A 15,123-nucleotide genomic window follows, 5' to 3' on the forward strand; every position below is an offset into this window, starting at 1 on the left:
TGAGGGAGTGAAAAGGCGTATTGATGGCAAAAGGCCATTTGCTTTGGAAGAAACAAACACGTAGGCTAGGATGGGTGGTGCACAGCTGTAACATTGCAGCATTAGAGTCCTCTGAACATTTTCTCTTCCTTTTCATAGCTCTGCCACCACAAGTGATGACAGGTAGGTCTAAGGTTCAGTCCCTCATGACCAACTACAAACTACAGAAACTATTACTACTCATTTAAATTGCTGCAAGACTGATGCCTCCTGGCTTTTTGGCCTGTGCATTGGGCCATATTGGGCCATAGTAACCCATGCAACAATCTTGAGTCCCTACGACTCCAGCACTGCCTTCTGAAATGAAACGAAAAAGAATCTGGGAGGAATTTTGCGTGTATAGCTGCACTATACAAGACAGATAATGCAGTAGATACAGAAACTGAAGAGAAATTCTAAAGTAGGTAGTGTGTAATTTAACTGAAACTAGGATATTCTAAACATAGCAAGTTTATCAGATTTGYTCTCTAGAGAGTGTCTGGAAATCTGAAATGCTTCTTCTGGATAAACCATTGATTTATGTTTCATTTGCACAAACTCACAGAGCATCTATATTTGTTTGGTTAGTATACTAACCAGGATGAACCTCATATTTTTTGCCACTTCCTCTGACAGAGATTTAATGGATGTTTCATCCAATTAAATGTGTGGGATGGAACCGGTCATTTGCATTTTTCTGATCTTAGCTCCAAATTCAAATGCAACTGGAAAATATAAACATCTGAAATCGTAAGGGCTTTGCATCATTTACCTTTAAAGGAGTTTCAAGGTGACTTTAAACAGACCAWCCTGGTAGGAGAAATATTTTTTCTTTTCAGGTTTCTTTAATAAAGAATGTATAACACTGAGGTGACGAATTACTGCATTTCCCTCTGAAAATAAAACAGTCAATTGTCAAGACTTATTATTTGAAGTCCACTGCAGAGACTTTACTAACTACCTACATAATATTAGCCATTTCAAAAACAAATTAGATATCCTAACTCATTCATCAGGCTTTGAGCTGTAGGTGTAAAAAGGAAACTTCAATATCATACACAGACACATTAAAGAAATGCCTCTCCAACTAAAATATTCCACCAATGTTTCCAGTATTGTAAGTCATTTTTATTTGAAAAATAGACTCCAAACATCATTTTTCATAAGGTGCAACATATATATTGTTTTCTACAGTTAAAAAACAAAGCAAAACAATATTAATAACTATAGTGTCATTCCAACATGGAATCAGTGGGTCTTCTGTAATTTCTTAACATTCTTCTTTTATGCTTCATCAAAGCATAAGAATTAATAGTTGGTATTACAGTGACAGCCAAAGGATCTGGCTAAAATCWTCCATGTTCTGTACTTTAATAATAGACTTTCTGGTGCAGATGGTTTCAAGTACACATCCGAAGCTAAATATAACTGAACACAGTYCATGCAAAACAAAGGTACAATACTGAACTTGCATCATTCAGAGATTTTTGTTCTCTCATTTGGTTTGACATCACCGGAGTCCAATAGCTTGAACACCAAGATTGAACTGTGGTTGTATAAACTGAGCACTATATACTAAAGTATTTATGAAACTCTTAGATTAATCAGGCTATGTAACTCTATCTTGAGTTCTACAAATTCAAATAAATACTTAAGGCTGAGATATATGCCTCTTGGAGTCTATTCAGTAAGTTCTGAGACACATTTGGGAATACAGATGGAAAACACTGACTGATAATGGGCTTGTTATGGGGAATTACATTAAATCATTTCATTAGAACTGCATTTTTGAGAAAAGTGTGTTCTTAATTTATGCTAAGAGTGTTTCTCCTTGAGTCACTGAGGCTAAAAAAGCAATGGAGACAATACAGCATGGAGGAAAGTCAACAGAAGAACTTGTAGCCAAGTGCTGGCTGTCTCTCTGTAAGTGTGTGAACTTCTAAGGTTTTTAATTAACAAAGTCTGTTGAGCTTCAAAGCTCCCCTTGYCATTCTAGCACCACTTCAGCCTTAATAATGCTAAGTAGCTGGAAGCTAGCTGTTCCTATGCCATTTCTGGAGAGCTAGATTTCAGTCCCTGCTCTGAGATATTTTAAAGTATTTTGAACAGACATCGGAACAAGGAGAGGCAGTCTAACCACTCATGTTTACAGCTATACACCCCAAGTTTTCTCTCTTTGACCCATTGAATATTTAACCATTCCACCTAAAGAGGAACAAGTTTCACAGAAAAGAGCTGGACTTTCATTTGCCTGCCTTCTGCTTGGGTGGTAATCCTAGGTTCAAACTGCACCTGCAGTAAATGCGTAAGTCTTAATTCCTTTCTCGGTGTTTCTTATAAATTGCCATGATGACTTTGTGGATCCCATTCTTAAGTCCTTAAGGCTTCTCATGTGCAGTCTAATAAGCCTAGGTGACAAGATATCACAAGGCTGACTGTTGGCTTTAGCRGATCAGGTCTCTGGGTATTAGCAGGAATTAGCCACTCAGGTTTTTGCCTACGCGTAGCCTTGGACTGAGTTTAAGCTGATAAGTCACTACTCAAATGAGTTTGTATTCACTTTTATTTTAATCTCAGCTAGCTGGCTCTCTCATTTTTCTTAGGAAATGACAATTTTTTCAGTGTCGATATACTGTCCCAGTCTGTGTTAATAAACATCATCTTCAGTACTGCAAACACTCTTCAGTTAGCTCTACCATGGACTAAATGCTAATGTGTTGTGCACTGAAATTGCCCTGGCTAACAGAAAAAACTTTAGACCTTCCCTTTTCCCAGACATACCTGTAGCAAAGAGCTTGATCTCAAATAGCAGGTAAATGGACTTTTCCTAACTTATTTTCCCTTACTTATAAGGGGAAGGTTTATTTTAAAATGTTCAGTTGGAGAGTATGCTCATTTGTTTCCCACGTAAACATAAAGGGAGATGGATAAAATATTAACCTGATATGTATTTGAAATTGTACAAGTGGAAAAATAAACCACAGTCCATTCAGTTTTAATTTTAGAATAAGATTGCCCTCAAAAGTCAGCCTATTTATTTCAGTCCCAAACCCTTTGATTCAGTAGTTTGGGGAAGAAATTGTTAGTTATACTAAACTTCTTGTTGGTTTTAATAATGGAAATTCATTGATTCTTAAGGTGGCATTTCTGTTCAAATGAAGAGATACAATTTTTATGAGTTTGGTAGTTGACTTGGTTGCTTTTTTATGAGTTTGGTTGATAACTGCTTCCGAGAAAAAAACAAGAAACAATAATATTGTGTGCCGTTCCCTACTTTCAGAAGAAAGGGGTTGCTTGCTCCTATAATTTACACAGTTTTAACAATAGCCCTTTAATAATGTATTGTACTGCAGACGTTCAGTTAGCAGAAAATATGCACTAAAATATTTATGGGCTTTGGCCAGAGCTACGTATATTTATGACAGTCTCTTCAAATGCTATTGTTAAATGGAGTACTTAGCAGATTAAAATTATTCTTTTACTTCTGYTTCTTTTACTTAAACAATTTGGGCCATACATTGTGTAAATGCAGCAGGACAYCTGCCAGAAGGAAGCCAGGTCACTTGAGATAAGAGGAAGAATTTGTGTCACATAACAYTGGGCATTTAACTTAGGGTGCACCTGGCTTGTTGTCTCTATTCAGAGACAAAATGACCATGCACATTGCCTACAAGTTGACTCAATAATCTGGCTTTTGTAGCAAGCAGTGGGCTCTTTTGGTATGAAAGGACTCACTTAAACTCTGTTCCTGAAGACCTTTTGGATGCGATGRCTTGAGCTAAAATTATCTGAATGAAGATGAGCAAGAATACCAGAGATTTAGAGTCTAAATGAAGAAGGTGTCTCAGAGGATCAGAAACCCTTCCTGAAAGGGAGTTTCAGGGCATCTAAGTTAGGATCTAAACTCTCTTCAGTGGTTATCTTTAAGCTTTTAGGAAGAAACAAAACATTAGGCAGTGTGTGTTATGTGTTAGTGAGAGTAGAATATGGTCGTCTGTACTGAGAGCAGTATTGACTAAAGTAAAARTACACTAAYGCAGACAATGYTGACTCAGTGCATCTCATAGTACCAAAACAATGGATTAGGAAAATTCATTGTTTTTATCTCAGTGGTCTCAGRAGTCCCTACCATRGGCTTTTAAACCTTATGTTCTTGGAGCAAAAGGATAAATAATTAAAGTCCTGATATTGTTGTTTACATTCTCAATCCTTTTCCTCCCTTATCCAGATATGGTGTTATGGGGAGRTATTCCACAGTCCTATGACTGGCAGAAGCTGGATAAAGAGTAGATATGCTGCAGAGTAGATGTCTGTGACTCCATTAAATTAATTTAAATAATCTCTTGGCAGGTGCAGACAAATGCCAAGAAATGGTAATGAAGAAAATGAACAAAATGGAGCGTCAGTAATCAATGCAGAACTTCATTAACTTGTGAAAAATGCTGATGTTTCTTTACACACAAGGAGGCAGGTGAAGGACTGAATCTCTTGTCGCTCATATCAACGACAGCTGGACAGCAGTCTTTCTTTTGTGCCTGTGAAAATTCCTCCATGGACTTTTATACTTTTTCCTGTTGTCGTAGCAAACCACTTAATACTAAATATTACAGTACCTGTATGCAAAATTGCATAGAGAAATAACAAATCCTTACAAATAAGTCACATTTTAACATTAATAAAGGGAAACTGACTGATAGAAATGCTAAACTGTATTAAATTCAAAGGACTAAAGCAGGAAACAGGGGACAAAATGTTTTAAAGTGAAGTGTGTTCTTACTCCTTTAACTCCAGTCTTAATTTACTTAACTTTTACAAAAATAAATGAAGATGATTCTTTCCCTGTGAAAATAGTATAATTCAGTAGCTAGTAAATAGCCATGATTTCAGTAACAAAAACAACTGACATCATTACTCATACAAACTCTAATTTGGAGCACAAAACTTTGTTTCTGTTAATAACATGTACATAAACAGTGTCTGCTAGTCTTCACACCTGCCTCATGATTTACTATGAATGTTGCTGTATCCCACTGGTGCTCCTGGCTCTTTGTCTCTTAGCACCACATCACTTATACCCACAAATGCACCAATTGAGGCATTAGGAAACTCATTAAGGAAACACAGCTTGATGTCTGCAGCTGCTCAGAGCTCCTAACTGCCTGCATCATTAAATAAGTGCCATCCTGCATCCACTCCTTCTGTCAGAGGTATATTGGGCCATTCCTCATCCACATTACGTTTTCTCTTTAAACAAAATGAAACACCAAACATAGCCTTTGTGTTAATCTAGAAGAGATCCCTTTGAGGTTACTTTCTCTCTTCTTCCTTTATCAGTCTAGTTAAACATGATAGATTCAGGGTCCTGGTTTGCCATTTGAGCCATATGTCTTAATACATCCTTTTTAGTTATGATACCCAGCAGCCTCCTGGAGGAGAAAAAGAAAGGAAAGGTCAACAATCATGCTATATATCATCCATTTTTTCTTGTTCAGCTGAAGTGACATTTTGTGAGTGCTTTCATGTAACGCTGTCAATCCCATCCATTCCCCAATGATTATCTTTTATAAAAACCATTCTCACTGCATGTGTTTTTACTACCTCAGCCAYGATCAGTAAGTGAAATACTTTCAGTTGTTATCTCCTTCTGTTATCTGAGTGAGGAAMTGCAATTAATAACGCTTCATGCAAAAAAGTAATGAGATTCCTTAGGCTTAGACTGCAGAGGATCCACAGCAGAAAACTGAGGCAACATGACTTGACCTAMAGCATGTGATTTAGTAAGTACAAACTTAAGCTAAAGCATAGATGTTCCGAAACTCTCACTGTCCAACGTTGTAATTCCTTCAACTTTAAGTGATAATTTCTCATTTAGGCTGATGAGCAAGTACAGTTTTAGGACTGATCCTAAATGGACTGTATTTGTTAAGATAAATGAGGCATATGAGAGCCAAAGATTTTCTAAACCTCACTCTTGAAGGTTTTTATTTTCCATCCTTGAAAGCCAGGAGGTACTGAATTCTAGAACAACATCATTGTTATGGTTATTCCACTTTTTCTTTCATGGAAGTGTTACAACTCAAGATCAAAATTTCCAAACCTAAGCACCTAAAATCAGGACCTAAATCTCAGTCCCAGGTAATGGCCCTTATTTTCTTGAAGCTGAGCACACTGCATTGATTATAACAGCTGATATRGAGCATACTTGAATAATAAATTTTTTTTTGTAGGAGTCTAAATTTTAGTCCTCAACATTCGAAAAAAATGGCTCTGGTTTTGCTATCTTATCATAMAATATATTCCTGTCATTAGATGCTGGGATAAACAGTGTTCTTAAAATAGTTTAAATTCCGTTGGAGTCAGGGGATGTTTTCTCTAGTGCACACAGGGCCGCTTGTTACTCTTCTAATTTCATGTTTGCCCCATTTCTTCTTGAGTGGTTTCTCACAGAGTTTTCATTTATMTGCCTTTCCACTTTCCAGAAAATAAAGCTGAGGAGATTAGTTTCCCTCCAATGACATCTTTATCATACTCTTCATAAGCATCTAATCTAGCTGGATGTCTAGGAACCAGCACATCCTTTGCAAACAATACTTTTTGCCAGATCTTCCTCTGCTGAAAAACAAAATATAGAGGGACTCAGAATGTTTATTTTGTATTTCTCTTTATCTTATCTAAATGACAATGCACTAAGGATTTGGGAGAACAGCATGGATCATGACAACTGGAAGGGCAGTTTTGGTTCTGACTCTGGTTTCTTCTGCTGTCCTGGAGAGACACAGGGCATGCATTCCTTTGTACTACTATCCGCAAAATAGWTAATATAAAAATATTCACTTGATTGTTTCAGAGGTATTGATTAATTACTTACTGTTTATTCTTGGCTTTAAATAGGAAAGTGGTGTTTTTTCTTAATGTTAAAGAGAAATCTCCTGAGATTCTGTAAGCATGCYTGACCCGTGCATCTACTTACCCACTGCGAGTGACAAGACACTGTCGGAGTCCAAGTTTCCGGAAGATATCTACCACTGTCTCCATTGGTGTGTGGTCAGTGACAGTGAAAGGGCTCAAGTTGAGAATACGCCGCAGCTTCAGTGGATGGGGACTATTGGGTGGCAGCTCTGGGGGATCTTCAGTGAAATACACGATGGAGTTGCTCACTACCCCATCCTGCCGCTGTCTTGCATTCTCTGTACAACAGAAAGATCAATGTAGACCATGAATCAGGCTTGAGAATAAAAAAAAAATATCTTCCTTTGGAACACAAATGTAGTAGATTTGTCTTTACTGAGGTGTTGGGAGTTGRAGTTACAAAGCAAACCCTCGAATTTCCTTGCAACATTGTTGGCRGTCCAAAGATATAGCCTGAAACAAACGTAAACATTATTTTTACAAGCACATCCTTTTGCTTGGTTGTGATAATACTTTCCTGAATAAATATGCTGTTCCTTGTGGTCACTGACATTACTATACCAACTGTCAAATTCAAATGATTATAACAAATTTTCTCCATTGTGAGAAACACAACAGCAATTTGGTCCCAGTCAACTCAGAGAAGTGTGTCTATTCTCAGACTTTTCAGTAGTGTTGGAAAAATTTGAGCAGGATGAGAGGATTTACAAACATGATGCTAGCAAAGGACAAATTCACATCCCATGACTATGGGGGCTGTGTAGGTATTGTTCAAGACTGCCACATCTCTATGAGATGCAGGGTGAATTTTGTTATTTTGCACTCATTTCCTCAAATAAAGTTTGTTCATCTAGATTTTTAAGAGGACAGAAGGAAATAAGCCTCCTACTTAAAGAAAAATAGTAATGGGAGGAACAATATCTAGCAGTGAATGAGTTCAATATATTTTTTCAACAGTACATATTTGACTACCTTCAAGAATAGTCAAATTGATCAGCCTATGAAGTGAGCTTTACAGTGTGTCTAAAGTTTACACTATCACTATAAGCCTTTCGCATTAAAATATGCCCCCACTATAATTCTTAGACCTGAAGTGATTTATTTTCTTTGCAATATTTATCTCATTTGTACTCAACACAACAGGTTTCTAGCAATATATGAAATGAAGTTTCAAATGATAGACAACCTTGCTCTCCCCGGTATAAGTGCATCTTGTGTTTGGCTCTGAGGTTTTAATTCTTTCTCCTTTTTTCCTATATTTTATATAAATTTTTGGAAATAGCTGGAATTAATATCTTTGATTAATATGAGTTGCCTCTGTTCTTGAGAGGTACAGAAAATCAGATGTACTCAAAGGATATGTATGTATTCTTGGAGCTCATTTCCATCAATCAATGTGCAGAAACCTGCTTCTGTGACTTGTAAAGTGTAGACTGTAATGATTTCCAAAATGTTACAGCCGTATTTTTTTCCCCTAATAATCATTGTCTCATAATATATCTGGAACCAGAGCCATGCTGGCTTAAACTTAATATCACTATGGTATATGATTTTCAACCTTCTTACCCCACATATTACAAGCCCTATTGCAATTTATAGGAATGATGCTAGCTTTGTCTCATCTTGTTTTCGTTCATACATCTAATTTTCAAGTGTGAACATGCCTGCCTTGCTCTTTGATATATGATCTGTGGTAAGAAGTAACATTAATCAAATTGAAGGTAGCTCCCACCCTTTGATAAAAACCCTTGACAGCTAGGTATTTCCTTCCTGAAGCTGTAACCAAAGCAATAGGCCCAAGCATTTAGTTACCACATTTCTGTTCCCAAGGCAGCAACGACCCTCAACAGCAGTGATTAGCCAAAGCCATGACTTCACTTCCCAAAGTCAAACGTCTCTCTAGGGAAATGTGAATGATGTAGTACTACTGAGCAAATTCAGTGGCATCGTAAAAATGGTGGAGTTTGTATCCAGTCTCATTGGATAGGGGAGTTAGAGTGGTGGTAAAACAGAACAAATGACTTCTGCAGTCAGTAGGGTAAGGAAAACAGATTAGCTTACCAGRAAAAGTAAAGCAAATGGATGACAGTTGTCTGGCTTTACAGAGCAATCTGTGCAGAGGGCTCTTGTCTTGGTGAGAGAGCGAATTGGTTCTCCCGCATGTGAAATGTGCCTCTCGTATTCACGAGTTCGGAGTTCACGACCTACGTTAACCAAGTTCATCTACCGGCCTACGCACTCGAGAAAAATAGTCAGGAGGAGGCAGTCCTCCTGAAGGTGCCTCTGAGCAATCCAAAATAGCATTGCTTCATTTTACAAGGAGTGGAGGCATTTCTCTGGTGTGCTCAGTTCGCAGAATAGTAAGGAGGAAACCACAGAGAGGGAAATCTCTAAGCAGAAAGTTGTGTGTAAACAGGTATTTGACGCAGGACTGAACAGCTATTGCCTTCATCTAAGGAGTCAGCTGTGTGAGGGAGTCAGAGTATTTCTCCAGCATAATCCCTGGGCCACTGCTGAGTGACCCCTGAGAAAGGGTCACCAGAGATCTCTGACAGTAAAGGCTTTTAGGAAAACTTACCTATGGAGAGAAGTTTTTGATTTTAAATCTCTGTTTTGCTTTAGGTCTTATTAGAGACACTTTTAATTAGAGTTGAAATTTTCCTCTGGAAAAAGTGGATGTCAAAGAAACAGTTTTCAAACAGGAAAACATTTTGATCAAAATTGTTGGCTGAGTTTATTTTTAATTAATTTGTTTGTTATCAGTGCATAACGGGACTTTTTCAAACATCTCCTAGGAAGCCTATTCAGTGTTGTTGCCATTTATGAGCTATACCAAAAGACTCAGTTCCTCAGACTTCTCTGAGTCACTTCAGACAGTGTCTAATCTTTCTGCTTTTAAAGTAAGGGCCCCACATCTTCACTCCATATATTTTTCCACTGCTTGCCTCTTTGCAATGTAAATTCAAAAAGCCATGAAGTTAGGATGGCAGCTAGTGTTACAGCCACAACATGGCATACACAGACTACAAACCAGAAACAGGGCAGGCTAAACGTATCTAATTACAATTTTTTACTTCTCACAAGGGAATATAGAAGACATTTGAAAATCATTAACAAAAACAGGGTAATATACAAACTCTATTTATTTTATAAGTAGTATCAGCTCTTGACTTTTTCATGTCTGATGAAGCTTCAGAAACACATTTTTGGCCTAGCTTGGCCATTGAGGCATCTTTTGCAATTGCCAAAAGACTAGTCCTCAGAGAAAAACAGATGTTTAAAGGAAGTATTGCAGCTAGCAGCTTTGGACTTAATCTTGGTGTCACTAAACTCCTCTGCTATTGAGATTAGTACACTGAGGATTATACTCTTATGGAGATTTTTTTACCCTTGCTTTTAGGGGAGGGAGGAAGGAGAAACTAGTGATAGTGGGATATTAGCAAAACAGTTAGATTCCCCACACTAAATGAAAAATTAATTGAGTTCATAAACTCTTTTCTCTGTAATTTAAATGATGAATTAAGTACCAGAAGGAAAAAAATGAGAAAAGCCTTTCTTACTGAAGAGAGAGCTATACAATGTATTACGAGGAGAAATTTGAACTCTATCATTTCTTTTCTTCTCTGGTATATAGTATCTCAGCAGTAATGACTCCAGTATGGGATGAGAAGGGAGCAATCAAGTAACAGCTGAACACCTTTAAATAGATGAATATAATTTTTGAGTCTAATCACTTGGACTGAATCTCTTTACACACAGGAGACTAAAATAAACACCTCTTTAAAAAATGCATGCTTTGAAGAGCATTATTCTTCCAATTTTTATTCTAGTTTTCCAAAAAGTCCTTGTGAACAGGAAAGTGAACTTCTAAAATACCTCTGCTTTTCTATTTATGGATTTTACTTCCTCAGCTTTCTCCTTTCCTCAGGAGTTTCCTCAGCTCCATTCATCTGAGCCAACAACTTTTAAAGCTGCCTGCACCACAGGAATGAAACAGGCCCACACAGAGAGGAGTAATTCCACTTCAAGGAGATTTGAGTATTGACGTTCCAGTCTGGGAGCCAGCTGAAAACCTACTTTTCTGTACAAAGTAAGGCAACCATGCAGCTTGCCTGTCTGGCTGACCGCTGAAACTCTAGGACTGTCCAGGTTGGGAGCAGGCTGTGGGGTTGATATGGCCGTGCCGGCAGACCTCTGAGGGCCTAGATGCCCTGAGTACAGAGAAGGTGGGAACACTTGCTCTCATGCGGTACACCAGCATTTACAATCCCCACCTAGCCATCAGGTCATCTGGTAAAGGATCTATTGGGTTAAGAGCAGTAATGGTCTGGATTGGGCTCTCAGGTAACTAGCCAGCTATCTACCACTCCCTTGACAAAACTGAGCCATCCTTACCAAACCTTGAGATCTAGTCCCATCAAAATCCTCCAGAGGAAAGGTTTACATCCCTAGTGTGAACAGACTGCAGGAGAGAAAAATAGTGACACTTCAATAGAAAAAAACACAGGTGGCAGAAGGGGCTTGCACCTTGTCATGGGGTGACAAGGGTTCACAAGTGTCCSTGCTCCCCCTGARAGCTCATGAAGACCTCAGAAAGCTCAGCACTGTGGTGTTTTTTTGATCAGATTCTGAAAAATATTCTGGCCATATGAGCTGGGTTTCTCTCTGCTCKCTAGCAGATTTGTGTTACACTCTTGTGAGCGACAACAAAATCAAGCCCACAAAGTCTACCAGGTGGTATGCTGCAATGGAAAAGCTTCCAACTATGAGTCCTAGCAACTAGTGCATGCCAGACTTTGGGGAATAAGGTAGATTTGGTTCTTATTCATCCATTCTTCAAGGTGAATAATAGTAGTAACATTCTACTTCATCCCTATCAAAATCGGGATGAATTATAGGTATACTGATAACTCTCTACTCACTTATCGCAAGAATCAGCTCTCGTCTCTGTGCAAATCCGATAAGCCTCTCCGAGTCTTTAGAAACCACTACTGGAAAACCATTGTAGTCAGTCTCCTTGATTAATGTCTCGACATCCTCCACAGTCATGCTGTCCTGTGTCAGAACAGAGAGAGGAGCTTCACCACGCCTTGGCCTCATAACATCCGTTGCCAGGGTTCGGTGAGTGAATTCATCCTTCACGTCCAGAAATGGGTAACCGTTCAGGTGAATGTGAGCCTCGTAGATCCCTTCTTTCCCAAAGGCATCTGCCACCCACTTGCTTGTGACAGCTGCAGCCATAAGAGGTACGATGTACTCCAGGCCTCCAGTTAGCTCAAACATAATCACCACCAGCGAGACAGTCATTCGGGTAACACCACCTGCCAACAAGGAAAGCAGTCAAGTTCCTCTCAATGCTCTTTTTTAAGTGTACATATTGAGAAACTTGTTTATGTTTCTGTGTCTTACATTCAAAAAGGCACAAGATTATTCATGCTGATACRTTGCACTTAAACTTTTCAAAGTATTTTTGTGCTAGTTCACTGGAGAAAGATTTCTTTTTCATCTGCTGCAATTTTCAACAGAAAAAATATCAAGTAGACTTGCTTAAACCAAAGATACTAACATTGAAAAGCAGATAATGAATGCTAAGAGACTGAGCTGTCAAACCAGAAAAAATGCAAAAAGCTCAATTATCCTTGATACATAAGAAACTAAAACCAGATTCTACCCTTAGCCCCCTAAATGACTCAGAGAACAAGGTAAGTACAGATGGGAGTATAGAGYTGGGAGCTCTGACAGATGGCCTTCACATTGGCTTAACTATATTATTCTTACTGAGTAAAAATCTATACACTACATTTGGGTATGCCATGGTTACAAAATCCTACGTAAGAGCAGTTTAGGGCCACCACAGGCCACATAACTGCTTAAACCCTAGTTTTTGATACCAGCATAGCGTACAGTTTGAACTGTGTACAACTTGGTTTGAGGTCCTCTAGGGATGTGGCTGTAGACAGGGTCCTAGCTGTATTTTTCAATCTAGTCCTTTTGTATTCATTTTAGAAGCAATCTGCTTATCCCTTCAGTTTACATTAAAGGATAAAAATAATCATAGAACTACAGATAACTGTGTATATATCACTGAATTATTAGGTAACATTTCTTTGCCTCTATTCAAAAGGTAAATGTAATAAATCTGCTATTTTTAGGCCTCAGAATAGAACRCTATTTTAGATGGGAGAAATCAGCAAACAGGTCATTAAAAGATGCTTTTAATCTAACAGCATACAGGAAAATTAAATAGGTAATTATTTAACATGATGATCCAGATATAACTTTCATCCTCAAACTGTTGACTCTGAAAAGCTGAGAACAGAAACCAGACTAGGATCCTTCAGTACTTGCTCTACTTCTTACAATGTTTCCCTAAGTACCTGCTTGAGTACTGGGCTAGAGAGATCTTGAATATAAGAATGATCAGTGACAACTCTGGTTTATATTTCACTGCACTGTTACAATTGCTGGCCATTGATTTGGGCATTTTAAAAGAGGAAGTGATTGCTGACTAGCAGATGAACTGGAATGTCATAGCAAATTTTTTGTGTGTCGTTCTTTTTAGGAACATCAAAACCTTTTATGGATAAGAGATAGTGCAGTACTTTCCAACCATAAGATTCATCCTACCTATTGTTATGCATCTACATTGTTGCAAGTGTGCACATCCGAAACAGCATCCAGATTGCGTTTATAACCTCTGGAGAAAAATAGGCCAAATTACTTTCAAGGCCTAAGTCATCTGTTCATTTGCCTGGTTTTTRATGCCTATTGCCAGATAAGATTGACCTTTTCAGTAGTTCATTTCTCTACATTGACTATAAAGAGTATTGACACAATAAATGTTGATGTTTACATTACAGACATTCAATTGAGACAGACAAGTCTCATCCTTACTTCCTGTGTAACTAACTTCACAAATGATCCTACTTTTCCAGTAATAGATTCTGGAACTGAAACACCTCCAACTGCTCTGTCCTTCATTTTGAGTCTACCCAATTACATTAAATGTGTTACCTCTCCACTATCATTCCATCTAATGATAATATTGCCGATAACATAAGGAGGGATCGGGAAAGAAAAGATAAGGCAAAAATGCGTTCAGGTGGTGTGCKTGCAACATTCCTGTTGCATCTATAACTAGAAATTTCATATGTGAGGTGCTATTTAATGATCTTGCTTTAAGTTAACAGACTATGCCTGTTAAAGCCAATAAACCCCTTTAATTGAGTGTAATCAGATTTTGGCTAAAGCCAAAAGAAAGGCCAGGTGACCAAAATGTGACGCGCGATTGTAATAAGACCCAGAATTTCTGCCTCTGGGTGGATCTAGATTTGGCCAGAACTCTGAAATTTGTGCCTTGCATAGTCTGAACAAGGAAGTAGCTTTAGTCCACCTGCAGAGGATTTTGTCACAATTCACAAAAAATACTTCTTGAAAACTTGTAGCCCAAGTATAACAGCTTCTTTCTCTTGTGCTGGCAGATTACCAGGAGTASACATGAGCTACTGCAGGCTTCTTTTTCGCTGACTTCCTAGCAGGTCACTGGGGAGACCATTTGAGGAAGCTGCTCATGCTTTACCTCATGGTATCTGTTACCTCCAGAACTGCCAGCATAGAACCTAATAGAAGCTTGAAACTGTTAAATATTTTGTGGGTGCCTGAATATCAATGTTATTCATGCACAAAGCAAAGATCAGCATGTACTGTACCTAGGCAAGCTGCCGCTCCCACCATAGCGTAAAGTCCCGGTGTGACGCAGTCTGCCCCAGGTCTGCACCAGTTCCTGAAGATGATCCAGTCATGATGGTGATAGGCCAGCTGCTCTACTCCGATCCCCACCATCCTGCCAGCCATGGCTCCAACAGCCATACTGGGAATGAAAAGGCCTGAAGGGATCTTGAATAAAATATAGACATGTGATAGCCTTGGCAAAAATGACTAGTAATGAAATTACTGATCAAGCAATTATTAATTAATGAACAATCAAGAAATAATTAATTAATGAAGCAATTATGGTAGTGAGAGACTGCAGCTTTCTTATCAAATGCTAGTGCAGAAGGGCACAGTTGTTTGCCAGCCTACAGTGAAGATCCCCACAGTCTGAGGTGAGTGAGGTTGTGTGGCTATACACGCATATTAATAACCTACATAATTTTAATACATTTTTAAAATTCATTTTGATTTTTAGCCTCTGCA

The 15,123-nt window shown here is 38.4% G+C and overlaps 1 protein-coding gene across 1 annotated transcript in view; it reads right to left on the minus strand.

Annotated features, from left to right (window-relative positions):
- Positions 1-1,133: 1,133 nt before the first annotated feature.
- Positions 1,134-15,123, minus strand: part of CLCN4 (Cl-/H+ antiporter 4) — a 31,153-nt gene continuing 17,163 nt past the window's right edge. The window contains exons 8-11 of the mRNA XM_085321478.1: positions 14,637-14,823; positions 11,850-12,248; positions 6,989-7,205; positions 1,134-5,444 (exon numbers count right to left, since the gene is read on the minus strand). Coding sequence (XP_085177604.1) covers positions 5,354-5,444; positions 6,989-7,205; positions 11,850-12,248; positions 14,637-14,823 — 894 coding nt within the window. The 3' untranslated portion in view covers positions 1,134-5,353. The remainder of the gene's footprint in view (positions 5,445-6,988; positions 7,206-11,849; positions 12,249-14,636; positions 14,824-15,123) is intronic.

Source organism: Rhea americana, unplaced genomic scaffold, assembly GCF_003343005.1.
Source record: "Rhea americana isolate MKP2758 unplaced genomic scaffold, rheAme1 scaffold_7, whole genome shotgun sequence".
In the NCBI taxonomy this organism is placed as follows: domain Eukaryota; kingdom Metazoa; phylum Chordata; class Aves; order Rheiformes; family Rheidae; genus Rhea; species Rhea americana.